The sequence below is a fragment of the Pseudorasbora parva genome, chromosome 6, assembly GCF_024679245.1.
Source record: "Pseudorasbora parva isolate DD20220531a chromosome 6, ASM2467924v1, whole genome shotgun sequence".
Taxonomy (NCBI): domain Eukaryota; kingdom Metazoa; phylum Chordata; class Actinopteri; order Cypriniformes; family Gobionidae; genus Pseudorasbora; species Pseudorasbora parva.
The window spans coordinates 27494650-27521396 of NC_090177.1; the positions used below are offsets into that span (position 1 = coordinate 27494650).

Genomic DNA, 26747 nt, shown 5'->3' on the forward strand with positions numbered 1-26747 from the left:
ACTTTTTAACTCAAATCAGGATATAGACATATGCATAATGTGTATATTTGATCGTTCAAGAGTAACGTTAGGCTAATGAGCATAGAAATAACACATTCAATACACTCGTGCGTGCGCTGACAGGCAGCAAACACACACAGCCTGACATCGGAGTTGAGAGTTTACATCACTGTTATTAACTTTTTAGTGCAATCGGGTATATTATACTTTTAGTTGGTCATTATGCAAGATGGTGTGAAAGATTCGCCTTCAAGTTCACGATCGCGAAACTGCAAGAACTGTCAGACTCAGCTGAAGAATAAAATCTGTTTTATGCGTCTGTGGGGTATGATCAGAAAGAGGCTCGTGCCAATAACACAAAAGCTGATTGGCTACAATACAAGATGCATGCTTGTCTAATTTGTAGTTGTAATAGAGCGAACAATAGTTGGTCTAGCGAAAGAAAGAACTACAAACACCACGGAACAAACACACACACACACACACACACACGTGTGCGCTGCGGGAGAGAGCATTTTAATGAAGTAGCATTACATGGACATAGGAAAATTAAGACCTGTTTAACATTATGTAAGACCTAGAACGCAATGCTTCCGCGAATTTAAGACTTTTTAAGGCCTTATATTTTGATTTTGAAATTTAAGACTTTTTAAGACTCCGCGGGGACCCTGTGCAATCTCCTCAGAGTCACTTTACAAGCATGCAACAAAAAGCTCCCTTCATCCAATATATTGACCCGCATTCTGTTTTCTGCGGATGTTTGTGATTATGTAAGATGCACGTATATGCACCAGGGTTCAACAGAATCAAGTTGACCAGTACTGCAGGGAGCGATATTGCGCTCGGACTTGGACTGCAGCAAATTGCTTAGTGCAAAAACGCCCTTTTCTTTTATTTCTATCTGGAGTCTAATAAAAGTTAAATAGAAAAAATGGTAGCTTATAGGCTATAAAACGTCAATTGTTTCCTTAATGTCTATGGCTGCTCTCGATTTCTCCAACATCGCTCATTAATAAAATAAGTGCCATTCAAATTAATTTGCATTAATGCTTTATTAACGCATACATTTTGACAGCCCTAATTTTTATGAATGGATTCTGTAGAAAACATGGACAGAATTGCATCACAAAAATCATAGGGCCCAAATTTAATCCCATGATATCGAATTTAAGAGACATTCTTAAATTGTGGAAGGTCAAATAAAGACTTTTTAAAACGTTTTTAAAGACCCACACAAACCCTGCGTTAAAACATCACAATGCGCATGAAGTTCAGATGACATCTCTTGGCCAACGATTACATCATTTCAAATCTATAAATGACCATTTATGGATAACACTACAACAGCATCAGTTGACAGCATTAATTTGTGCTTTTTCTTTCAATGGCCCTTGAAAACTGGATGGAGGAAGGAAAAGGAGATTTTAATGATATCTAGTGGAAACTTGTGGCCAAGTAAAAACTAGCAAACCAAGTGAAAAACGACAACCCAATAACTTGTATGTGGCAGTTTATTGGATGTTTAAGAGTAACGTGACAGTGAAAAGTGCTAATTTCATCGATCAATCTTAAGAAAATTATCTAGGGACCCATCGCCCATTTGAATTCGCTGAACTCGGCAAACTAGAAAACTACAGCCTCAGCTTCTTCCCATCAACCGTTTCTAAATATAAACATGTCAGTACACGCGTATTAAAAGGTGGGGAAATTTGGTATGTCTTTCAATACGACTGAAAACCCACCAGGGCAAACCACTTTTTAGCTCATCCTATCATACCTGGGCATGTCCTTTACTGTTTTTCCAAATTGAGGATCAGTTGCAGTGACCTGACTGCCATCCTTCAGCTGGTGGGCCTCTGAGACACGCATGGCCACATATCGCTGCGAGCCTGCAAGATAAAGAAAGTGAGACAGTTATCCACATTAATCATATACTGTACTGTACTGTACTGGAGACACTTGACTTCTTTTGAATTGCACTTGTGGGTAGCACCTGGTAGCTGTCGTGGGTAACCCAGTATAGGCAGAGCGATAACCAGAGCTGCCGCCCCTCCTGCCAGGAAACCAATCCACCAAGCTCCCACCCACAGCGGGTTTTCAGGAGTCAGCTCGGTCCTGAGGGAAAGAGAGCGATTTTACTATTAGAAACTTTTACTGCTAATGAAACTGCGTAAAATATCAATTTTTGTTATTTTCATGCCAGATTGTATTCATCATGGAAGTAATGGGGTCCAAATCGATCCTAGTCTGTTGAATAGGGCTGCGACGGTATGGACTTTTTCTTACCACGGTTGAAAAGCAAGAAATTCCTGCTGTTCAGTGGTAAACCTTTTAAACCGCTTATATAGCCTACATTTTAAAATAATAAACACTCAAACATCCATTTCATAAGCATGTGTGCTTATTTTCCGTCAGTGAAACAACACATACAGCCTGTAAAACATTTAAATGATTATAAGTAAATAATGGTAACAATTAATGGTAAATTAAATATTTGTTTAAAATGTTTTTGTTTTATAGCCTATTGTCCCGCAAAGATGTTTCTGCACTTTAAGATGAATGTGGGACACGAGCTGGATAGACACCGTCTCAAATATCTTCTTCTTTATGTTTTCTCCTAATGTTGCAAAGCAACACATGTTGTAAAACGTCTGAAGAGCGAATTTTATCTTCCAAATGGTCAAGACATTTAGGCTATTGATTATGCACTGCTAGAGAAAAGGAAAGTAAAACCGCTGCGTGTGAACTGCGCTATTCAAATAAACTTGACGCGCCTCAAGTCTAATAACAAGCACAAACTGTGTTAAATAAAATTTCATCCTACAGTGTTTTTCTACTTTACCACAGTAAAAGATGTGAATGGGTATAATAGACTTAAGCAAACGAAAGGAAGAAACATTTATAATTCCCTGCAAAAATGAGTGAAGATTTGGGAAAAGAAACGAGAGGTCCCGTGGGATAAAATGGACTAACGTTAGACCTATTGTTAAAAATAACGGAAATCGTAATTTTGGATGACCAGATCGTAAAACAGAATTAAAAAGCTGGCAAATCTTAAATTGGTCTCAGCCTCCCTCTCTCATTCGGCATTAATTCATAGTCTGTTTTCATGGCTGCGATGTAACATCTGCGAATTTATTTCGCTTGTAAACAAAGCTTTGTGCGTCACCCCTGTGGTAAAAATCACGTAAAACAGTGTTCACGCACAAAACACTGGGTCAATATTATAGTTTGAAATGATAGTTTTGAGTAGAAAATAGTATGAAAGGAGATATTAAAATAAAAAGTGCACAACTCCTGCACAACAAGCTACTTTTTTCCCCTCACGTGCAACCCAGAGTCCTTATTTTGGTTAGTAAAACAAAAAAATTTAGTTTTGGATTATTTTTAAGTAGAAAATAGTATTTATGTAAATATATAAAATACAGAGTAGCCTATAGTAAATAATATCTTTTTATACAAAAAAAAAAAAAAAGCAAGTTTTTTTTTTTTTTTTTTTTGCGGTGATGGCAGTGACAATCAGACCCGCGGTAGGCATCACGTGATCGCGGTATTGTGGTAAAACGGTAACTGTCCCAGTCCTACTGTTGAAGAAAAGTATATTTAACCCACACTAAACTTATACTTGCCTTTGACTTGGGTCCTAATCAAATTAGGGATACACAATATTGGTAGCATATCAGTTGATAGTATATATTTCTTGTATAAAGTATAATAATATTGAAAATATATTTACTTGTTCAAACTAATTATTGCCTATTTTTACATTTAGATTGTCTGTGCAAAATGAATATCCAATTTTAATACACTACAGACTACACATGTATTATAAATTTGTGATGCCTAAATTCACTTATAGCATTCTTAATAGTTAATTTTAGTTTTTAGATTTTCATTATGTATAGTATACAATTTTAATATTGAAGAGTCATCAGCCATGGCATGAAAATTAACAGCCTTTTGGTGTCAGACAAAAATATATTAAAATTGCATCCCTACATCGAATTGAAGATAAATATAATTCACGTTTTTTTTTCTACTAGAAAGTCATGAGGATGAGTAAACTATGAGTTTCTTTTCTGGGTAAACTAAAACTTACGTTTGGTCGATCTCTGTATAAATGTTGAGAAAGAATCCACCCAGCAAGTATCCAGCCGCAGGTCCTACAATGGCAGCTGTGTAGAAGATCCCTGAAAAAAGAAAAGCAGCACATCAAGTCTCTGTGGCTCTCTCCATTGCCCCCTGAGTCATATAAAAGCTAGTCTAGGTTCACACTGATTCATGCTTTGTTTTCAATCAAAAGGCGCAATAAGATGCAATTTCCAGTGCCTATGTCTGGAGTGGGGGCAAGCAGGGTAGCGATTGTCCTTGATGGCCTTTGATAATGGGACGGTGGGGAGAAAAACAATTGAAGGAGGTTTTATTGATGTCTGAGGTGGAAACTAGTGGGGCTCACTGATAACGACAAAAGAAAAATGACTAGGTGTGTCAAAGACTGAGTGGGACAAATTTACAGGGTTCAGTGAGGGCAAATATCAATTCTTGAGTAATTTCTATATAAACTATAAGACAATTGTTGTTTTTTTTGTTTTTGTTTTGTTTTTTTAAGAATATGAAGAATATGAGTGCCTGGATACTTTTAAGATCAGCTACACTTTTACAAACACACCATCTGAATTATTTCCAATCAATTAATGGGCATACACCCTATGAAATCTATTACAAATAATAATAAAAAAAAAATGTATTATACAGAACCTCTCTAGATTTATTGATTTATTAATCAATACATTTCCCCAAATTCCATTTTAATCATACATATACATACACCCACACAGGTATCACAGCATTATAATGTACAGTTTGAAAATGTATATTTCGTTGGAGATTTGCTAAAGATTACACTTAACAGTGTTGAAAAATAAGTGTTTAAATAATTTGCTTTAAGTGAAATGGGCAAACAGAATAAAATATTTCATCAGCCTGTATACAGTATGTTTTTCATAGTGTTATCACACTCACCTATATATACAGGTGCGTAGTTTGACTTGACGTTCTCATCTAGGTAGGTGACCCCGAGGGTGTACAAAGGGGTTGCCCCAATCCCATGAAGAAACTGGCCCAGCATAAAGACGTAGCGGTACGCTGACAGCCCACCTTCCTCGCCAACACAGATCTCTGTGTGATTGGCCGAGCACAATCCCATGCGCTCCGGTACTCTCACCTGATAGGGTGGTGTGGTGAAATGGGGCAGGGTAAAGACCAGAGACCCCAGTGCCATGATGAGCACACCCCAGCCCAGCCAACGAGGCTTATGACCCGTACCACCAAAGTAGCTCACGAATGTCAGGCACACACAAGCAGCAATGTCGTAGGAACTTGCAATGAGCCCTGCCTGTAATAGCAAAACAAATAAAATATTGTGTTAATAATGCTGAGATGAATACTTTCAGTAATGGCTACCAAGGCTGAATCCCAGTGTGAATACTACTCCACAATGTGTCTTTCAGGGCCATGCATATTTTTTAAACTATTATTACCTACAACCCAATGCTATACGCAAGATGATTGGTTTGCGATGCTTCTATAGCCTGACAAGCCAGACCCACATCAAGATGTTTGGTCTGGAAACTCACCATTGACAGGGCTCAATCCGAGGAGCGGGATAAACGGTTGTCTTTCAAACTCCCTCTGCACGAGATAGGATAGCGCTACAACCAACCAGAGCAACATGAAGCGGAGCTCGTTGATAGATTAAACATTCGCCGTATCCGGTCGGCAAAATTCCAAACACATCTTCTCTTTTTAAGAATGACTGCAGTGCCGTTCTTTGTTCTTCTCTCAGAGAAAAGCTTAACTCCAAGTCTTCCAGAGTCACGGTCAAAGCTGATTCGAAAGACCGCCGTTCACCAGTTTCTGTGTTTACTAGAAGCACGCAAGCGCAACTCGGCCATCTCTGCCGGCTATGTTAAGCCCCGCCCACCGACTCTATACAAGATGTGATTGGCCCGACCAGAGTTTGGTTTTTACAGCTCAGAACTGTATTGAGAGTTGCTAGACGACACTCGCGGCAGATTCAATTTGCTGCCACTAGGGTGCGTCTAGATTTCTAGGCTAATGCTTCTACTGAGAATTAGCATGAAATTAAGAGCACATGAACCAGCGTTAAAAAGTTTGGGGTTTGTAATATTTAAAGAAAAAAAAAGAATAATTAAAGAATGTATATTTCAAATGCATTCTATTAATAAAAACATTTTTAGAAAATTATTAAGCAAACTGATTTCAAAAATGTTTCAGCAATGTTTCTTGAGCACCAAATCAGCATATTAGAATGATTTCTAAAGAATCATGTGACAATGGATTAATAATGCTAAAAAATCAGCTTTACCATCACAGGACTAAATTACATTTTAAAATAAATTTAAATGCAAAATTTTAGTTTAAACTGTTTCACAGTATTACTGTTTTCACTTTCTTTTTTTATCAAATACATTTTGATGGACTTCCGACTAAAAAGGTTAAGCAATATTTCTCCATCAAGAAAGAACAAAAAACTACAAAAGTGTTGCCTGATTATCCTTAAAAATCAGTGAATGGCAAGGAGAACAGCAACATTTCATAATCTGTAAATATTTAACATCAATCGATACTAACAATAAAATAAAGAAATCTCCAACACATAAGCAATATGGTGGCAATATTTTAAACCACACTAACTAAACATTTATATTTAAAAGAAATTGACCTGGTAGCTGCGTAGATCAAAACGTCTCTCGATGGAGGTGATGACAGTGTTGATGAAGCCGTTGATGATCATGCCCTGGAGGAACGAGGCCACGCAGAGGAAGAAGAGAACCCAGCGTGGGGTGTTGAAGGTCTGGATACACCGTGGGGTCAGTGCTCCCCATCCACACAGATTCCCAGTGTCTGTTGGGACAAACTTCAGCCCAATCGGTGGCTCTGTGAGCTCAAGCCCCAGTTTGCTTGTATTGTGGAACACAGTGAGTGCATCTCCAGACGGGCTGCCAGGCCCAGAGTTCTGGGACTCCACAGGGCTGGGAGTGTCTGGACCAGGTCCCAGTGGATTGTCATGCAGGACCAGAAGCTCTTGCTTGGAGCTGAAGGAAGTGTCATTGTTTAAGAGGTGGGGCATGACCCCAAAAAGGGGGCACTGTGACAGACTTTGTGAAGAATAAGAAAACAAAACTTTTCCACAGGAAACACTGATTTTATGCGTAGTTTTGCAGAGTGATTTGATTGCAGTCTTTAGACAAGAATCCCTTTACAGAGCTTCTTAGAGTTAAAACTGAAGTCATACAGATCTTGGACAACTTAATTCTGCAAAGAAGAGGGAGAAAGAGACACTTAATAAGTTTGTCGCCAACTTCAATAAATCCTCACAACAAAAACAAAAGAGATTAAGATTTTTCTCTGTATTCAGTAGTGAAGTGTGACGTTCTAACAGATCCCCCCAAAAAACTGTAATGAGCTTGGATTAGTTCTGCATGCCATCCAGAACTAATCCACAAAACACTCTTTTGGTTGAGAGACTCACACTGCACTTTTTTTGCGGCAGAGGCTCTTTGTTACCTTCTCCAGAGGGCAATGACCTACAGTAGCCCACAGGATTTTGAATATTCCTTATTCAGACTTGTGTTGAGAAGATAATTATGCAAACTAAAGAAGCAAAGCATTTAGCATGAGACTGACGCAATTGACACTGTTCTTACGCCACAAGTCCATATTCTCACAGTGAAAAAAACAAGTATATATACAAGACAAGTACTTGTTTATATTGCTTGCTTGGTCTGTTTATTACATTGTGTCTTTAAGTGTTACACTGACTTGCCTTTATTATCCACAATAAAAATGTTTGACACAGCTGAACGATTAAATAACATTTAATAAACACTAGCACCCAAACAAAGATACCTACCAGCATGAAAGGTTAACACAAGACAAAGACAGAACGCAACTGAGGGTTTAAATACACCATGGCAATGAGGGACAGGTGAGACTCTAATCAATTAAACAATTAATATCTATGACATCAAAAGGAAACAGGAACTGAAAAGGAAAAGAGAAACTAGGAAAAAAAGAACAGATATAACTTTAAACTAAGAGTCCCAAAATAAATAGACCAAAACCGTGACATTAAGAGGCTTGTATTGCTTTAGGTTTTTGTGATATCTGGCAACCCTTTACCTAAAGCTTTAAAGGTTTAGTTCACCCAGTTTTTTTAATTCTGTCATTAATTACTCACCCTCATGTCGTTCCAAACCTTTGTTCATTTTCGGAACACAAATTAATATATTTTTGATGAAATCCCAGACCCCTCTTACCCCTCCATACATTACTGTAACTTTCAAGGCCCAGAAAAGTAGTAAAGATTAAAATAGTCCATGTGACTACAGTGCTTGAACATAATTGTTATGAAGTGTCAAGAATACTTTTTGTACTAAATATCAAACAAAAATAACAACTTTATTCAACAATCTCTCCTCTTCCCCCCTATTTACTTTTTTGGGTTATTCACAAAGTACAGCGCTTCCTTGGCTGAGCATGATCATGATCACATGCATGCGTTGTGGTGCTTGCGTGGATTGTGTAGGAGACTGATACAGTGGAGAAGACAATTTTTGAGCACAAAAAGTATTCTTGTCACTTCATAACATTGAAGTTGAACCACATGGACTAAATTAACGACGACCTTAAATGTTGTAGTAATTTTGCAGTCTATGGAGGGGTCAGAGTCTCAGAGAGCTTTCGGATTTCATCAAAAATATCTTAATTTGTGTTCTGAAGATGAACAAAGGTCTTACAGGTTTGGAATGAGGGTGAGTAATTCATGACAGAAATTACATTTTTGTGGGAACTAACCCTTTATTGAAGAGAGTAAAGTAGTAGAAGAAGAGCAGCAGTATGCAAACTAAGGTACTTTTAATTACGCCTTGTAACCGCATAAGGCACCACACCTTACTTTTTTCTCCTGACCATATGGCACAACATCTAATTTCAGCACTTTTGACTCACAACTGGTCACCTGAATTAGCATTTGTGAGATTTACTCAAAACAGTTGTCTTTTTTAATCTAATTTTGTGTCTTTGAAAAATAGTGATCTATGACAATTTAATATCATATTTTGTGTCTGTTTGTTAATGAGGTATTTATGGACACATCAATGTTTTTTATTTTGTTTGTTTACAGACGTAAGTTATGTGCTGAAGAAAACACATCTCAAATACATTAAACTATATGCTTGTAAATTAATTTGTTTTGCATCAATTTTCTTGATGCAGCTTCAGTGATGAAAATAAGTATTTGAACACCCTGCTCTTTTGCAAGTTCTCCCACTTGGAAATCATGGAGGGGTCTGAAATTGTCATCGCATGTGCATGTACACTGTGAGAGACATAATCAAACTTTTTTTTAAATCACAATATATGATTTTTTAACTATTTATTTGTATGATACAGCTGCAAATATGTATTTGAACACCTGTCTATCAGCTAGAATTCAAGGTTCTAGTCTATCAACCCAAAGACCTGTTAGTCTGCCTTTAAAATGTTCACCTCCACTCCATTTATTATCCCAAATTAGATGCACCTTTTTAAAGGTCATTAGCTGCATAAAGACACCTGGCCACCCCATACAATCAGTAAGAATCCAACTACTAACATGGCAAAGACCAAAGAGCTGTCCAAAGACACTAGAGACAAAATTGTACACCTCCACAAGGCTGGAAAGGGCTATGGGGAAATTGCCAAGCAGCTTGTTGAAAAAGGGTCCACTGCTGGAGCAATCATTAGAAAATGGAGGAAGCTAAACATGACTGTCTATCTCCCTCGGACTGGGGCTCCATCAATGAGCCTAAGAAAGGTGAGAAATCAGCCCAGAACTACACGGGAGGAGCTGGTCAATGACCTGAAAAGAGCTGGGACCACCGTTTCCAAGGTTACTGTTGGTGATACACTGGTAAGACGTCATGGTTTGAAATCATGCATGGCACGGAAGGTTCCCCTGCTTAAACCAGCACATGTCCAGGCCCGTCTTAAGTTTGCCAATGACCATTTGGATGATCCAGAGGAGTCAAAGTAGAAAGTGGTCAGATGAGACCAAAATATAACTTTTTGGTCATAATTCCACTAAATGTGTTTGGAGGAAAATGAGTACCATCCCAAGAACACCATACCTACTGTGAAGCATGGGTGTGGTAGCATCATGCTTTGGGGGTATTTCTCAGCACATGGGACAGGGCGACTGCACTGTATTAAGGAGAGGATGACCGGGGCCATGTATTACAAGATTTTGTTAGAGCATTGAAGATGGGTCAAGGCTGGGTCTTTCAACTTGACAATGACCTGAAGCACACAGCCAGGATAACAAAGGAGTGGCTCTTATCAAGGCATATCAAGGTTCTGCCGGGGCCTAGCCAGTCTCCAGACCTAAACCCAATAGAGAATCTTTGGAGGGAGCTCAAACTCTGTGTTTCTCAGCGACAGGCCAGAAACCTGACTGATCTAGAGAAGATCTGTGTGGATGAGTGGGCCAAAATCCCTGCAGTGTGTGCAAACCTGGTGAAAAACAACAGGACATGTTTGACCTCTGTAATTGCAAACAAAGCCTACTGTACCAAATAATAACATTGATTTTCTTAGGTGTTCAAATACTTATTTGCAGCTGTATCATACAAATAAATAGTTCAAAAATAATCATACATTGTGATTTCTGGATTTTTGTTTTGATTATGTCTCTCACAGTGGACATGCACCTATGATGATAATTTCAGACCCCTTCATGATTAACTTGCAAAATAGCAGGGTGATCAAATACTTATTTTCCTCACTGTAACTATGCCTCCTCCATTATTTTTCAGAAGCATTCGCAACAAGAATATCTATAAACTGTGTTGTCCCATCCTAGGGTTTAAAAAATGGAGTTTCAAATTACGTTCTGCATGTGTAGTAGTTAAAACTGCATAGTGCTGCATTCATTCGGTAGACATGCATGCCAAACCAAAAGACCTATACCAAATATTCAAATGATTGCTGCATTAACAGATTAACTGAAAATGGCCAGAGTTGCACATTCACAGAAGTGATTGTAAATGGGCTTCTAATAAGTTGTAAAAAGTCAAGAAATGCTCAGTTTTGTGCAAATAAGGCAATCGTAAAATCATCGTAAAAAAGGCTAGGCGTGAAGGAGTTAGCAATTTTCAATCTGAGAATCATGTGTATATGATATAAAAACTTAACATGTGATACATTTCAAATGCCACCCTCAAAATTCAAATGAAAGAATTAAAAGGGGATACAACTCAAGTTTTTTATTTTATTTAAAAGAAACAACTCAAGAGTGCAACAGCCATTAAAATGTGCAGGCTTTCAAACGAAAGATGTGCTATTTTAGGCAAGTTTTGCCTGTGTAAAACCATTTTAAGATTTGCAGTCTTCCTTGTTCTTAACCCTTAGCTCAATTTAAGTTGATTATCTCAGCCTGTTTCTTAAAAGACTTTCGATTCATGCAAACATAAATGTCAGTATATATTATTTTACAATTATTTTAATTTTCACTTATTCCACACTAAATTTTGATTTAGATCAGCCTTTGTGTTCGTTATAGTTTGTAGTATTTGATTTTAGCCTATTTTGTATTGCATTATTACATATAACAGGTATATAAAATGTCCTATTCTTAGTATGTTAGCATTTCAATTGACCTAGATAAAGTGAACAACTCATTAACGAAACAAAAGATCCTGTAAGTGCAAATGAACCCATCTAGTAAAGATTCAGATTTTATATGATTACATAATAACCTAAAGTTTTGTGTTCAAGCACTCACATTGTTAAATGATTCACGAGCATTATACTTGAAATAAGATCACTTTATAGAATTGCATCTGAGCAAGAAACACTTTTCAAAAGTGTTTAAAAGACACTTTTATCCAAAGTCATTTCCAGTGTTATACATTTTTTTTATACACTTAAGTTGTACATTTTAACAGCACATGCATTCCCTGGAAATAAAAATCATCTTAGAAAGCATGAGAGTTGTTCACAAATGTATCACATATTAAAGCCCAGAACTACATTCCAACAAACAAAAAAAGTAATGTTGCCTACCTCAGTGCCTTAGATCATACTTCATTGGTCTAAAAGGGTCTGAGAGTTTGATTGTGCAAGAAAGAAGAAAAGAGAAGAGAACAAGGAGCATAAGAGACTAGGAGCATGCAAGACAGTCCCAAATGGGCGTTACTCCAGCCTCTCACTCCTTCACATCTATCACCGAAGCAGCACTGACACACTCCTGTCCACCGCATCTACCCGACATAATGATCAGCACCTCAAGCATCACAGATGTCTCTTCTTAACTCCGCACACTTCATTCACGCTGCATGAATGTGTTTGTTCAGCATGGCATAGTAAAAAAAGAACCAGTAGACCCAGTCAGATTGCACTAACACTGTAACTTACTCTACCACAAATATAAAAATGCTTTGTTTTAAAAGGATGGTATTGTTGTACAGTAGCTCAAACAGTAGAGCTTTGTTCCACAAATGCCAAGATTAAAGGGATAGTTCACCCAAAAATTTAAACTAATTTACTCACCCTAGTGTTGTTCCAAACCTGTATTAGTTTCTTTGTTCTGCTGAACATATTAATATAAGATATTTTGGAAAATGTTTGTAACAAAGCAGATAGAGCAACCATTCACTACCATAGTATTTTTCCCTACTATGGTAGTGATTAGTTGCTCTATCTGCTTGGTTGCAAACATTTTTCAAATATCTTCTGTGTTCAGCAGAACAAAGAAACTCATACAGTAAATGATGACAGAATTTTCATTTTTGATTGAACTATCCCTTTATGGGTTCATTTCCTAGAGCAAGCAATGTAATGTCCGTGACATCACCCGTAGGTTTCCGAAGAGCGTTTCTGAAGCCTTAAGTGCGACCGTTAACATCTTGGCATTTTGAGAACAAACTGCAAACTGGACGCAACACTGAGTGGTATGATATTGTGCTAATAAAATGAATGTGGCAGAAATAATATTGTGAGAACTTTATTATTTCTGCTTTTACACATGTTCTGTTTTTACACTAATTTTACACATGCTCAGTAAGGTGATTTAAACATTTTCAGATGTTTCAATGTGGGTGAGCAACTTTTGTGGAAAAAGCTTGAAAGCGATAGTGTGGATAGTTTTTAAAGGAGACGCCATTGTGATAAAAGTACATATCTGGATAAATGTAGCCTATATCATGAGAGCCAAACATGAGAATGGATGTCATCAGTTTCTCTGTTAAGCTTTCAGTTAGTTTAGAAAACTTAAAGATAACAGGAGAATGATCAAACTAAATAAGCAAAATGAAAATTGCAATTTCTGGTTTAAACTCTGACTCATTTGCATGCATCTATGAATAATGAACACCTGATTGAAAAGTTGTGGTGAGGCTTTAGCATTAAGAGGATTGGTGGCTCGGCTAAGGCTGTGTGAGTGAATCATTTGCCAGTTTTTTTCTTCAAAAGAGCTCTGTGGTTCAGGCTTTGTGACAATGAGATTAATAAAGAAAAGACTAATTATTTGTTATTGTGTTCTATGAACTCTTTCATTTCTAATTTTAAACGTGTGATCAAACGGAGGGAAGGATAACATCAGCGAGAGATTAGAGTCTCAGGGTGGGAACGTGTTTGTTGTGGAGTGCAGGTTCCTTCCCTTTTCTTTGAACCATGCTAGATGGTCATATGGTGTGATATGAATTACAGAGAAAAAAAAACAAGGAAACAAAGCAAGACCACGAGAAAGCCACTTTCGCTAAGGATTCATGGGAAGGAAGCGGTATCTGTAAAGCATTCACACAAACGTCTATTTTTAAAAGTTGTGTAATGGGTTTAATTCAGGTGCTGGGTGTAAGTGTTATGTTTAGTTCATTGTGTTTAGTTCTGTTTTCCCTGTTCTTGTTTGCATGTGTTCCTAGTTTTAGGCCGGGGACACTGCAAGCGTGCCGTGAGCGTCTTGGCTGCGTGGCGTGTCCATTTTTATTTCGGCTCCTATGTTAACCGGTTAGAGCTTGCATACTGCCTGCGTCTCACGCGCGGTCCGAGCCGCACGGAAAACGCGTGCATGCTTCAAATAGAAGAGACGCCTATTTTTCACGCGACACGCGAGCGTGTTGGAAGTGTTTCCAGACAAAATAGTATAGGAAAAGATGTTTATATGCCATTTTGACACGAATATATATTAATAAATGACATTTTCATGTTTGAAAGTCTGTAGGTGTAAGGCCGCCCAAATCGTCCCAATGGAGGCTAACGATCGGCGGGTGAAGTTCGCTGCGCGTTCGTCTTTTCAGCGGGGCAAAGGGGATTATTCCAATTCCTCGTTATCTGACTCCATTTAATTATAATTTAGAATTTGGGTTAGAATGCCAATTTGTTATTTGGTCATTCATTTTTAATAGTTTAAGTACACATTTAATTATTCCGTTTAACCCTTTGTTGAAATTATACCCAACCTGAATAATTCCAGAGCAAGTCAGAATCCATCAAAGTGTAACAATTTATTTAACAGTCAGGTAAATGTATAAAGCCAATTACATAGTCAATTCAAAGGTAATCCATATATAACATCAAATAGTCTGAAGTAAAGAATGAAATGTATACCTGACTTCTGAAAACTACATAATGCTGGCTATCTTGAGATATCCAACATTACGGGCTGATCGATTTAAAGTGTCAAGCCCTGAGCTCTTTGCAACATTTCCTTAAATACCCAGAAACAAATGCACAAACTCTTTCAAATGTAAACACAAGTTCACAATGGGAATTTGCATTGATCAAGACTTGTATTGATGTAAAAGCCAAATGGTTGAAAGCCACACCCACCAAACTAAGACAAGATATCTTTAAACTCTTAAAACATTGATTATCTTTTGGTTAACTTCTGTGGAGTTGAGATATTTTTACCAGTCGCACTGAGACATTTCAAACGATATCAAACACATATGATACTCGATCGTGTGGATTGACATTGTAATATAGAGATTCTGGATGCATTTTCAGTGATCTCAGCATGAGAGAGGGAATGAATTGGGGGAGAGGGAGTCAATAGGGAAAGATGTAGATTAGCTGATAGTGAGGTGAGACTTGCGTCTCCAGTGGTGTGTGAGGGACAGTTCAGATGTTAATTTCCTTATTTTCTCAGAGAGTCTTTGTTCTTCATTCAGACATTTCGGCATATACTAGTTTTTTCAGTCTTACAGTTCCACCTCTTGATCCCAATGGGTCAAACTCTGGTGGTCCTATGGGATCACTGTTAGACGTTGGTTAGACGTTGGTTCAATCCTTGAGATGAAGAAATTGTCTTAGCAGCTGCAGAGCCCTTCGGAAGGCTCTTTGTTCACCTGCAGGACACCGTCTCGCCAGGTTTGTGTAGCTTGAGTTTCAGCTGGCGGGTGAATGTGTTCAGGTGTTCTACCTGTAATTCAGCACAGCATGTTCATAGAGTCAGTCTCGGACCTTGGTGAATGTTCAGTTAACGTGTCACTTCTTCATGGGGAAGCTTCTGCTTCTGCACCTTCCCGATAATCTGACTCTCCTTGTGTAATCCTCACACCTCCAATGGTGTGGTTCACTGGGTAGATTTCAATAGGTGGAAGGCTTCTCCGTAGTTGACACCTGAAAAGAGTCTTAATGTCCACTTAACGACTGAACACTGATGAACTTAAAACCGTAGAGAAATGCATAAGAACATATAATGCAAGAAAACATAAAAGAAAAAACAATGTGGGTTCATGTCAGCAGTGCGATTGGTACACCTTCTCTCAAGTGTTTTTCAAGGTCATAATTGGTGGGGTGGTATTTAATCACCTAATTCTTCACTATCACTGTGATAAAGGGACAGCGGAATTTAAGTATTCTTGGTCTGGATTACCTAAGGAAATGCAGCAAAAAGTCAGTGCAGTTTATATATTAAAATAGATGATATGCATATAATAATAACATCATCAATAATATTCAATATTCAATCACAATTATGAAGATATACATATATATATAATAACCACTGTGTGTGTTCAGGAATCTTCCAATGCAATTAAGGCAGATCTAAATATGTTTAGTCATACAATAATGGAGATAGTGTATTCCTTGTCACAGTGTGTGTGTGTGTGTGTGCGTGAGTGTGTGTGTGTGTGTGTGCGTGTGCGTGTGTGTGTGTGTGAGAGAGAGACTTTGAGAGACTGTGAGAGAGTGAGTGTGTGTGTGTCTGTGTGTGTGTGTGTGTGTGTGTCTTCGTTAGATTGTCATCATGTGACCAACTCTACTGTCCTGTGTGTTTGAAGCTATTTGGATCTGTTGGTGTGAAAAGATGGACAATAGATCTTTAGTGAAGTAACACTTTTGGACTCTATGCCATCTATGATGTGTAGTGTACAACCTGGACAGATTTGATCTGTTTCAGGTGATATGAGGGTGTAGTGAAGGAGGTGTGTGTTCTGTGTTCTGTGTTTGTTTTTGGGAGATGGGTGGAGTCTTATCAATAACAATCTGTGTTGCAAAATTTAGTTCCAGTGCTACACTGGTAGGTCATTTTGTGAAGTGTGAATGACCCCATTAAGTGTTTTCGCACCCATCTCCATCATTCCAGGTTGTTCTGACAATTCCATTGTTTTGGCTCTGATGGGGGTGTTAGCCCCATCCTGGTGTCCATCCTCCAAGGAATTGCAGTTGTAAACCTGAGACAGAAACAATGCAGAGAATCACAGTTAATTCTGACATTATCAACCGCTTCACAGTCTGGTGTGGACTTATTTGAATGGCACCGTTATGCCTGATGCAATTTTTATCCTGGCTGCCCAATGAAACAGAGTTTCATCGGCCAGGTCTGAATTGTTGCTGTTGTTTTAGTAAAGTGTGTGACACCTTAAAACTGTTCTTACAGTCGAGCCTTCACAGTCTGCTGTGAGCATTAGAAACCCCAGTTCTGCTGGAGAATTTTTCTGGATTAATCAGAGCTTTTATCGCTCATACTGTCATGAATTCCGATGGGTTGGTTCCCATGGCTTTATTTCCAGTTGCTCTCTTTACAGTCAGATCTGTGGGCAGAAATTGATTCACCTGTTTTGGTGTTGTCTGTTTTGAATTTTGTTTTACGGTGTCGCACACACATTTGATTATTTGAGGTCTCTGTGACCTGTAAAAAAAAATTGAGGTACTTCTGTGGTGAAGGGTGAATTGGTTTGCGATTATCAGTGCCACACATATAGCTGTGTTCTTGTAAAGGCAAAAGATAACAGCACAACCCCTCCCTTTTGGCACTGGAAATTAACCCAATGCAACTTGAGATTAAAATCCAATTCATTTCTTTTTGCATTACCTCAATATTTCATCTGACTCAATAATGTAAACGTTTTAATTATTTCTAATACTTTACAAATATGAATAAACGTCTGATTATTCTGCTTAACTCTTTACTTTATTGAAATCATTCATTAGGTTCTTAGAGTCACAGGGTCTTCGCACTTTCCAGTATGCGGGCCCATAATCACAAACTTATCAGTCTTGGTCAAGTAGACAGAGGTTAAATCTTTTATATTGCGTTATAGTCAGTAAACCAAGATTCCGATAACATGAGTATTCACAAACTCGTCAGTCTTGGTCGTCAGTAGAGGCCATACGACTGATATCCTGGACGCCCGTGCTACACGTTGATCATTCCAAGATATTTTTGTTCAGTCCCCTTGGGTTTGAATTCTCGTAATTAATGCAAACTGCTTTCAATCAGAGGCCCATGACCATCACCACAGATTCAAGTGACCAACTTACTATCTCTAATGGTGACTTTCTATAATCATGCCGTGGTTTTCCACGTCTACGTAATTTAGAGCAATATTACAACAATCAGGAATTAGGGTTGCCCTATTTAGATTGGTCTAACAATTTGTTATTGTTCTAAACGGAAGACGTCTTTAGTCTTTCAACCCGCAGTCCAAGTCTACGTATCTGAACGCCAATGTGTTAGTCGGAGCTCTAAAACATCAGCCTGGTGTGCTTTTATGCTCCACCGAAAAACTGTGTTCTAGTCCGTGTACTAACCTGAGCGTAGTCTTGTGGTGTCATGGATGTACATGATCCACTGAGTTATTAACACAACATACGTTATAGCATTTTCATGGTTAAGGCAATTGAATAACACTGTAGCCACATGGCAATCCTATGCTCCACCTGGGAGACAAACAAATTCAACAAAGAACCACATTTATTCAGTTTTTCTCAAGATACATGGTCTAGAATGCATATAGCATCTACAACCTTTATCCTAAGTGTTTCATACACTTACAGTAAAGCAATCTTGTGTTTTAAAGAATAAACTTAAATAGCCTAGGTGTTTTTATTAACACAAACAACTATCGTGTGTTCAATGCGCACGTGTTTAGTACAATTACAAATTTGAAAATGCATACGAACTAATACCAAGCGTTAGGCGGAACTCTAGAATCTCAGTCGGCGTGCCTCAAAGCTCCACCCAAAAACTGAACTCCAGTCCGTTACTAACCTGACAGATTTGCGGTAACAATACATCCTAATGCACTAAAATCAATAATTTCAGAGTAAATCAAAATTAAATCGAACGCAACAACATATTTATCAAAGTGTCTTAAAGATAATGATTTTGATTCGGCCCTGCAGTCACAACTGGCTGGCATGTACATTGATTGCACGACAACAGTCAGGCTTAAGGCCAATGAGCGACTCTGTTGCTGTTAACATCCAATGAACTAGCAGCACATGCTGAGTGCAGTCAAATTCCTGCTCGGATTCTGTTTTGAGTGAGGTTTCGGATTTTATTTTCATGCCAATACATTTGAATATGAAAGACTGGTTCAAGACTGATGCAAGCACATTCGTTGTATCTCTTTTTAGATTACAAATGCCTAATTGCTTGATTTAGTCTATTTACAGACTAATCTGCTCAGTGCACAGTGGCAATTTTAACTGAATTTACAAAATGTGATAGATTTAGGTGTTACTTATTTGGCTAAACGCTCCCATTGAACATAGAGAGAAAGTCTTTGTTCTCCGAGTGGGCGTGGTACGCCCCGTGGGCTCGCTGAGCCACTCAGAAACATCATGAGGTTTCTTAACAAAAATACAGTAACAACATCACTATCATTCTGTGTATCAATCTTAGATTTGAATCGTACCACCTCTTAATCATTTGTAGCCACGAGTAATTTAGCTGTGTGGCAATAATAGCTGTAGCCAATTTTGATCAAACAAAAAGTTCTCTTCATTTTTACATGTTGCATATGCATCAGCCTGTTCTCCCCAACTTTGTTTTTCATAAACAAATGCATCAACGTGCGTATCTATCAAATCACAAATGCCTTCCAATTGTTTACAAACTTAGATTTTTAATTCTATTGTTTGCTCGTTCTCATCGTGTGTTGCTAGTTTGTTGCAGCTAATAAAACAATGGAGAAAGCATTTAGCTGATTTTAAAAACGCTCTAATTTACAAATGCTTATCGAGTCTCAGGAAATAGTTTGGAAGATGTTTTTCCAATTTAGGTTTAGTTGTTGTAGGTCTACGCCGACAAAGAAATATTTTAAAATCCATAACATGAGTTTTAATTCCTCTACTGCGCTGTCGCTATCATGTCCCTGATATGTGATTGTATCTAAATTCTTAAACCCCACCGGATTGCGGTTCCGGTCTAACATTGGGTATTCCGACCCATTCTATTAATGTGTCTATATGGGATGCGTCTGTTTTTCCCTAAACATTTCTAAAAAGGCAAAAAGAATTTTACTTACCAGAACAGCTGAAGAAAGAGAAGTTCAAACCTCTTGTTGATTTTAAAATCGAATACTTCGCTGAAAAGACGTTGCTCGTAAGAGAGTCGCAACATCACGGAGGCTGGTCACCATTTTGTAAGGCCGCCCAAATCGTCCCAATGGAGGCTAACGATCGGCGGGTGAAGTTCGCTGCGCGTTCGTCTTTTCAGCGGGGCAAAGGGGATTATTCCAATTCCTCGTTATCTGACTCCATTTAATTATAATTTAGAATTTGGGTTAGAATGCCAATTTGTTATTTGGTCATTCATTTTTAATAGTTTAAGTACACATTTAATTATTCCGTTTAACCCTTTGTTGAAATTATACCCAACCTGAATAATTCCAGAGCAAGTCAGAATCCATCAAAGTGTAACAATTTATTTAACAGTCAGGTAAATGTATAAAGCCAATTACATAGTCAATTCAAAGGTAATCCATATATAACATCAAATAGTCTGAAGTAAAGAATGAAATGTATACCTGACTTCTGAAAACTACATAATGCTGGCTATCTTGAGATATCCAACATTACGGGCTGATCGATTTAAAGTGTCAAGCCCTGAGCTCTTTGCAACATTTCCTTAAATACCCAGAAACAAATGCACAAACTCTTTCAAATGTAAACACAAGTTCACAATGGGAATTTGCATTGATCAAGACTTGTATTGATGTAAAAGCCAAATGGTTGAAAGCCACACCCACCAAACTAAGACAAGATATCTTTAAACTCTTAAAACATTGATTATCTTTTGGTTAACTTCTGTGGAGTTGAGATATTTTTACCAGTCGCACTGAGACATTTCAAACGATATCAAACACATATGATACTCGATCGTGTGGATTGACATTGTAATATAGAGATTCTGGATGCATTTTCAGTGATCTCAGCATGAGAGAGGGAATGAATTGGGGGAGAGGGAGTCAATAGGGAAAGATGTAGATTAGCTGATAGTGAGGTGAGACTTGCGTCTCCAGTGGTGTGTGAGGGACAGTTCAGATGTTAATTTCCTTATTTTCTCAGAGAGTCTTTGTTCTTCATTCAGACATTTCGGCATATACTAGTTTTTTCAGTCTTACAGTAGGTTAATACATAAATGTAGATATAGGCCTAATTGTAATAATAAAAAACAACATAATTATCGATTTTGAAATATTAAACCTGTCAATACAGAACGAAATATTCTGTAGCCTATTTTGCCGTCAATACCATAGATATGTATGGTCAATAGGCTATTGCCGACGTTGTCTTTGCTGTATATTTATATTTAACATGAAGTATAGGGCTTCCCTGTACATTAATAGCAGCGCCGCGCCAGACACGCTTCTGGTGTGCAAAGACTTGCATTCATGTATTCAGTCATTATTCAATGATATACTAAAAATCCATGTGAAAAATTACTTCTCATTGTTCTAAGGTCAAATATTTATATGCAATTAAAATGTGATTTATTTCGATTAATTAATTACAAAGCCTCTAATTAATTAGATTTTTTTTTTTATCGAGTCCCGGCCCTAATATATATATATATATATATATATATATATATATATATATATATATATATATATATATATATATATATATATATAAACAAACCTGATAACTGAAAGTACAAGTATGAAAGTAGTCGCTGCTATCCTCCACTATCTCTGGCTGGAAAGCTATAAATAAAAGGCCCATGTGATACTGAGGCTCAAGACAAAACTCAATATCAGTTGGGATGTGGCAGTTAAACAGCCTGCAGATACTAGGAAAAAAAGTGAAAGTTTTGTGAGCCCAGCATCTTAATGGAAAATGTGGTATTTTAGAAATCAGCCACCATGTCTGCATTTCCCTGTGGCGAGGGAGAGACGTGGGAGGAGCGAGCGAGACCCGTGCGTGATTGACAATGAGCGTCATCTGCGAGGCACACTGGTCTCGAGTCCACTCCTGAGGGAGCTCTGGGCCATAAGGACGAGCGACACCAGTGAAGGACGAGAGAGGACCAGGCCTGGATTTATGTTGTGGCGAGATAGTCGAGCTAGAGATGTGGGAGGAGCGAGCGAGCGAGATCAGTTCTGGATTTACATTGTGTTTTGTTTATGTTTTGTTATATGTGATGGTTGTCCATCAGGGGCTGCCCTTTACTTTTTTCTTTATTTATTTATTAAAGTCTTTGTTAAATGTTCGCCAGTTCTCGCCTACTTCTCCCTGAACTAAGAATTGTATTACAGCCCCTTTTTCTTTTTCCATCTTTTTCCATATCGTTCTAGCTTTCAGTGAGCACTGCATCCAGGGTTTTGCTGCAGGGCCTTGTGGGATGAAGTGATATGTGATGGGACCAGACAGGGTCTCTGACCCATCAAAGGCTGCTGATTTCACTACATCCTGCATAGATAAGGAAAAGCATTTAATTCATGCATTGACTACACAGGAAGACGCATACATGCAAACAGACTAGACATGCAAATATAAAGTCATGCATGCACACCAGGAAACCATCTTCAGTTATCAGCTACAGTCCTTTACACTATATCTCATTATTGTATTGGTTGGAAGGACGAATAGATGATTTTCATTTACTACATGAATGTTGTTATATGTAGTTCTCTCATGAATGCAGTAGACTAAATGTCCCATATCTCCAGGGGCTTGTCTCATCATTTAGCTGTAAACCTGTATGTGAAATCAAGTGGAATGAATGACCTATAGTAGCAGCCAATCAGCTTCTCTGCACTCAAGGTTTCGCCTCTGGCACTGCACAATGTGGGTTAACAGACTGTCATAACTCTACAGTAAACACTAGATTTGCTTAGATTGCCATGTGACTACATTCAATTCCAGCCTTTACATGACTTTCCAGCAGTGAATGTATGATTCTGAGATCTTTTCACACTGAGGACGATTGAGGCACTCTTAAAAAATGTTCAAACATTCACTGATGCTCCAGAAGGGAAAAAATATCTATTAAAAGCTTATTTAGTTAAACGTTGTTTTTTTTTTTAGTACTGCCCTTTAGAAGTAACAGAATATACTTACATGTTTCCCAGAAGACAAATTAAGTACAGTTTACCTTGAATTTTAGCTTTAAAAAAGTATTCATCCCCTGGCTCAGGTAGGAATGATCTACAACACTTTTGTCCAAATTTGTTTAAACTTTCTTTATATGTCAATACATAATTAAAATGTAAGTACTCTGAAAAGGAGAATATAAAAATCGAGTGACTCTAGACTTTTTAATTTGCAATAAACACCGCTCATTATTTTCGTTCAGGACGAAACAAATGATTGGCTTGGGCGACTGTCACTCTCTCTCGCTACCATGGCGACCACCGCTTTCGCTACAGGATCTGCCCACATCATGCGCGCGCTCGTTTGATTTGAGCTGTTCAAGAGGCAAGAAACCTAGGCAAAATAATGGCAGAGAATGAGCATTCAAAATTCACAGTGCAGGGTTTTACAGTCAGCCAAGGCAAACAATGCAAAAAAGGAAGACTAGGGCTGCACGTTTTCAAGTTTTTCATTAACCGTTAACCGAGGCCCTTAGCGGTTAATACTCGGTTAACCATAGTGTGCGTCAGGGTTATTTTTAGTTTATTAATTTGACGACCGCCATCTCCGTAGTGAACGCGCCTATAGAGAGAAATGCACATCATGGATTACATAATCAGAAAGTAGCCTATTTCTTTTCGTTTTAAATTGTTAAAAGACATTTCAAGCTTTCTTAAGATCTATTTCATGTCTGCGAGGCGTACGCTGAGTTTCGTTAAATTAGGATGAGATGCGCTCCAGTTCACGAGCAACGCAAGTGGCCGCGAGGGTGCCTGCAGGATTAGGGGATGTAGTAAAATATGCAGCCGAGCCCGAGAATGATTCACATTTCACAGTGTTTGACTCGCACGGCTGAGCCTCTCCTGGCAGAGAGTTCAAGCATCTGTGGACTCGTCCCTTCAGCTCTGGCCATCTTGCTTTCAGTCAGCGATTTTTTTTTTGTTTTCTTCATTACAGTTAAAGTAACCTCTGCTTTTCTCTAGTCATTCACAAGTTTCTCACTTCAAACTTTCTTTCTTCTGCTCCGTTATGCACAGCGCGCGAGGCTCCCGCTCTGCTTCTGCCCTAATGCGACTTTTAGTCCAGTGCGACGTATGTTATTTTCCTCTTCATGACGAATTTTTTGACTGATGCGACTTATACTCCGGAGCGACTTATAGCCTGTAAAATGCGGTAAGCACTGCATTGCAATACTTGCATTTTGCCCCGTCACTCTCATTTTTAAAGTGCTCCCACGCTTTCTTTGCCCGCTTCATTGCCCGCTTAGAAAGATATTACAAATGTCTGGGAGCGCTCTGGTGGTCTCTAGGGGTGCAAACATATATTACAACTAAATTCAAAGCACGTCATTGACGCCACTTAACAGAGCAAAATGTTTCACTCGGTTACGCTATTTTTAACGGTTAATCGGTTAAACATGGACACCCCTAAGGAAGACAGTACAAGTAAAGGCAATGCACAGAAAGTCTTTGGATAAACAAAGAAATCAAACGCGAGTCAATATCTGCGTGGCTTTTCAACGATGGTGAGAACTGAGGGACCTGAAAAACAACTCATTGCTGGCTGTATTTCTGCTGGACAGGTAATCTTTCATTTTGATTATAATTTTTTTTTGGTTTATGCTTTCATGAAGCATGTATCAAGAGTCGGGCTGGGATAAACTATTATTTTTTAAACGATTAATCTAGCGATTATTTTTTCGATGCATCGATTAATCTAACGATTATTTTTTTACTGTCCGATTCGGTTACGATTCGATTCGTTTATCGATTATCTCCCCATTAATTGCCTAATAGCAATTTATACATGTTGATTTAATTATCTGAATGAAAAAACTAATTCCTTAACATTGCTTAGTTCCTTAATGTTTATTGCTCTTAAAATTCCAAAATAAGACTATACAAGAGCAATTTATTCAATAAAACCTTGAAAACATAAAGTACACACACACACACACACACACACACACACACACACACACACACACACACACACACACACACACACACACACACAAATAAATAAGTATAAACCAACAACAAAGAAACACAATATACGATTTTTCTATGTATGCAACTCAGCCTACAGGCTATGCCCATCAGTGAATGTTTCAAACTTTCTTAATAGTTGTGTTTGATTCCTTCAATTGTTACGGTGGTCCAGTAGTGCAGCCGTACTAAATTAAACACAACGAATTTGCCACAACACAACGGAATTAAGCCACAACACAACGAAATCACCACAGCACAACGGAAACTCCCGTCCACGAGGGGGCTCTCGGAGTGCAATAAAGTTAGTTTTCCTTGCCATTGCTCTATAGATTGACCAGTCTTTCAAAGATAAACACTACGATCAGTTTTAAGTATGTAACCATTGTATATCGACATGAAATAACTCAAAATCACCTACATGCATTATAGCTGCATATTTCGTTGTGTTGTGGTTTAATTTATACGGCTGCACTACTGGGCCACCGTAAATTGTCCTTAGCGTGAAAAGATGGATCTCAAAACCACACAGTAACTGTAGAAGAGGGTTGAAAAAGATGCTGGAAAACTGAAGAATTTGCAGGACCTGAAGGATTTTTCTGAAGAATGTATTGCGGTATAACAGCTCAGGACAAACAAGGGACTCAAGAACAACCATCAAAAAACAAACAAACAAAAACAAAACATTGGTACTCAATATAGTGTTCCTTACAACTTATAAGAGATCCAGAGATCCGATATTGACATGCAGTCAGGAATTGTGTTTCGTAACATTTATATGAGCCTGATTTCGATACATAAATTTATCACTGTCACTCATCACAATTTCAAGAGTGAATCACGTATTTATATGCAGATATGGGTCTATGTTTAGAAGAATGTATATGACCTAAGGGTGTGAACTATGGCTGTCAAAATGGGTGAAAAGCTAAATTTGAAATTCTTTCTTAAATATTAGCAAAATTTGAATTATATTTGCATTCTAAGGGCAATACTTAAAGGATTAGTTAACTCAAAAATGAAAATTATGTCATTAACGACTCTCATTTATGACATTAATGATTAAGGTCGTTCCACACCCGTAAGACCTCTGTTCATCTTCGGAAGACAGTTTAAGATATTTTATATTTAGTCCGAGAGCTTTCTGTCTCTCCATTGACAATGTATGTACAGTATACTGTCCATGTCCAGAAAGAGAATAAAAACATCATCAAAGTAGTCCATATGTGACATTAGTTGGTCAGTAAGAATTTTTCGAAGCATCGAAAATACATTTTGGTCCAAAAATAACAAAAACTACTACTTTATTCAGCACTGTCTTTGTTTTCAACCATGTTTGTTTTCAATCCGCGTTCACGACAGCACAGTGATGCTGCTGACGTGTTATCTGGTGAGCGTGAGCTTCGTTTAATCTGAGGGAGACTGTGCAAATAACACAATCATGATAATCATAATACTTTTTTTGTGTTATACACTACAGTGCTTTCAGATATTAGCATGTAATACTGATTAAAGAGCCTCTCTTTATACGCTATGCTCATTTCATAATCGCAGACGCATTTAACATATCAACGCACCTATTAAACATAACCACTACAACAACTAATTACTATATCAATAAGCATTAATTAGGAGTTTATGGGAAAACCCCTATAGTTAATAGAAATGTATACCCATGTATGATGACTTCCACTTCTGGGAATCCTAGGAATGTGCTATGGCTCCATGACAGTGTCTTTTTATAGTGATTAAAAGGCTGAAAGGTAAAAAGCTGATTACCAGTGCTCACACATACAGTCTAAACTGGCTTACAGATTAGCAGAGGAGGTAGTATAGTGGGAGGATGCAGGACCCAAAGAGTCAATAGGGATTTCAAGTTAATTTAAT

The 26747-nt window shown here is 38.0% G+C and overlaps 1 protein-coding gene across 2 annotated transcripts in view; it reads right to left on the reverse strand.

The window, feature by feature from the left end:
- The window catches only part of slco4a1 (solute carrier organic anion transporter family, member 4A1), a 37131-nt gene that overhangs the window by 7988 nt on the left and 2396 nt on the right, over positions 1-26747 (reverse strand). The window contains exons 1-6 of one of the 2 annotated variants that reach the window (XM_067446559.1): positions 12127-12257; positions 6746-7338; positions 5023-5395; positions 4100-4190; positions 1994-2115; positions 1778-1889 (exon numbers count right to left, since the gene is read on the reverse strand). In XM_067446559.1, coding sequence (XP_067302660.1) covers positions 1778-1889; positions 1994-2115; positions 4100-4190; positions 5023-5395; positions 6746-7153 — 1106 coding nt within the window. In that variant the 5' untranslated portion in view covers positions 7154-7338; positions 12127-12257. Of the gene's footprint in view, positions 1-1777; positions 1890-1993; positions 2116-4099; positions 4191-5022; positions 5396-6745; positions 7339-12126; positions 12258-26747 lie in introns of those variants that run through there. The other variant, XM_067446558.1, reaches the window with a different exon arrangement.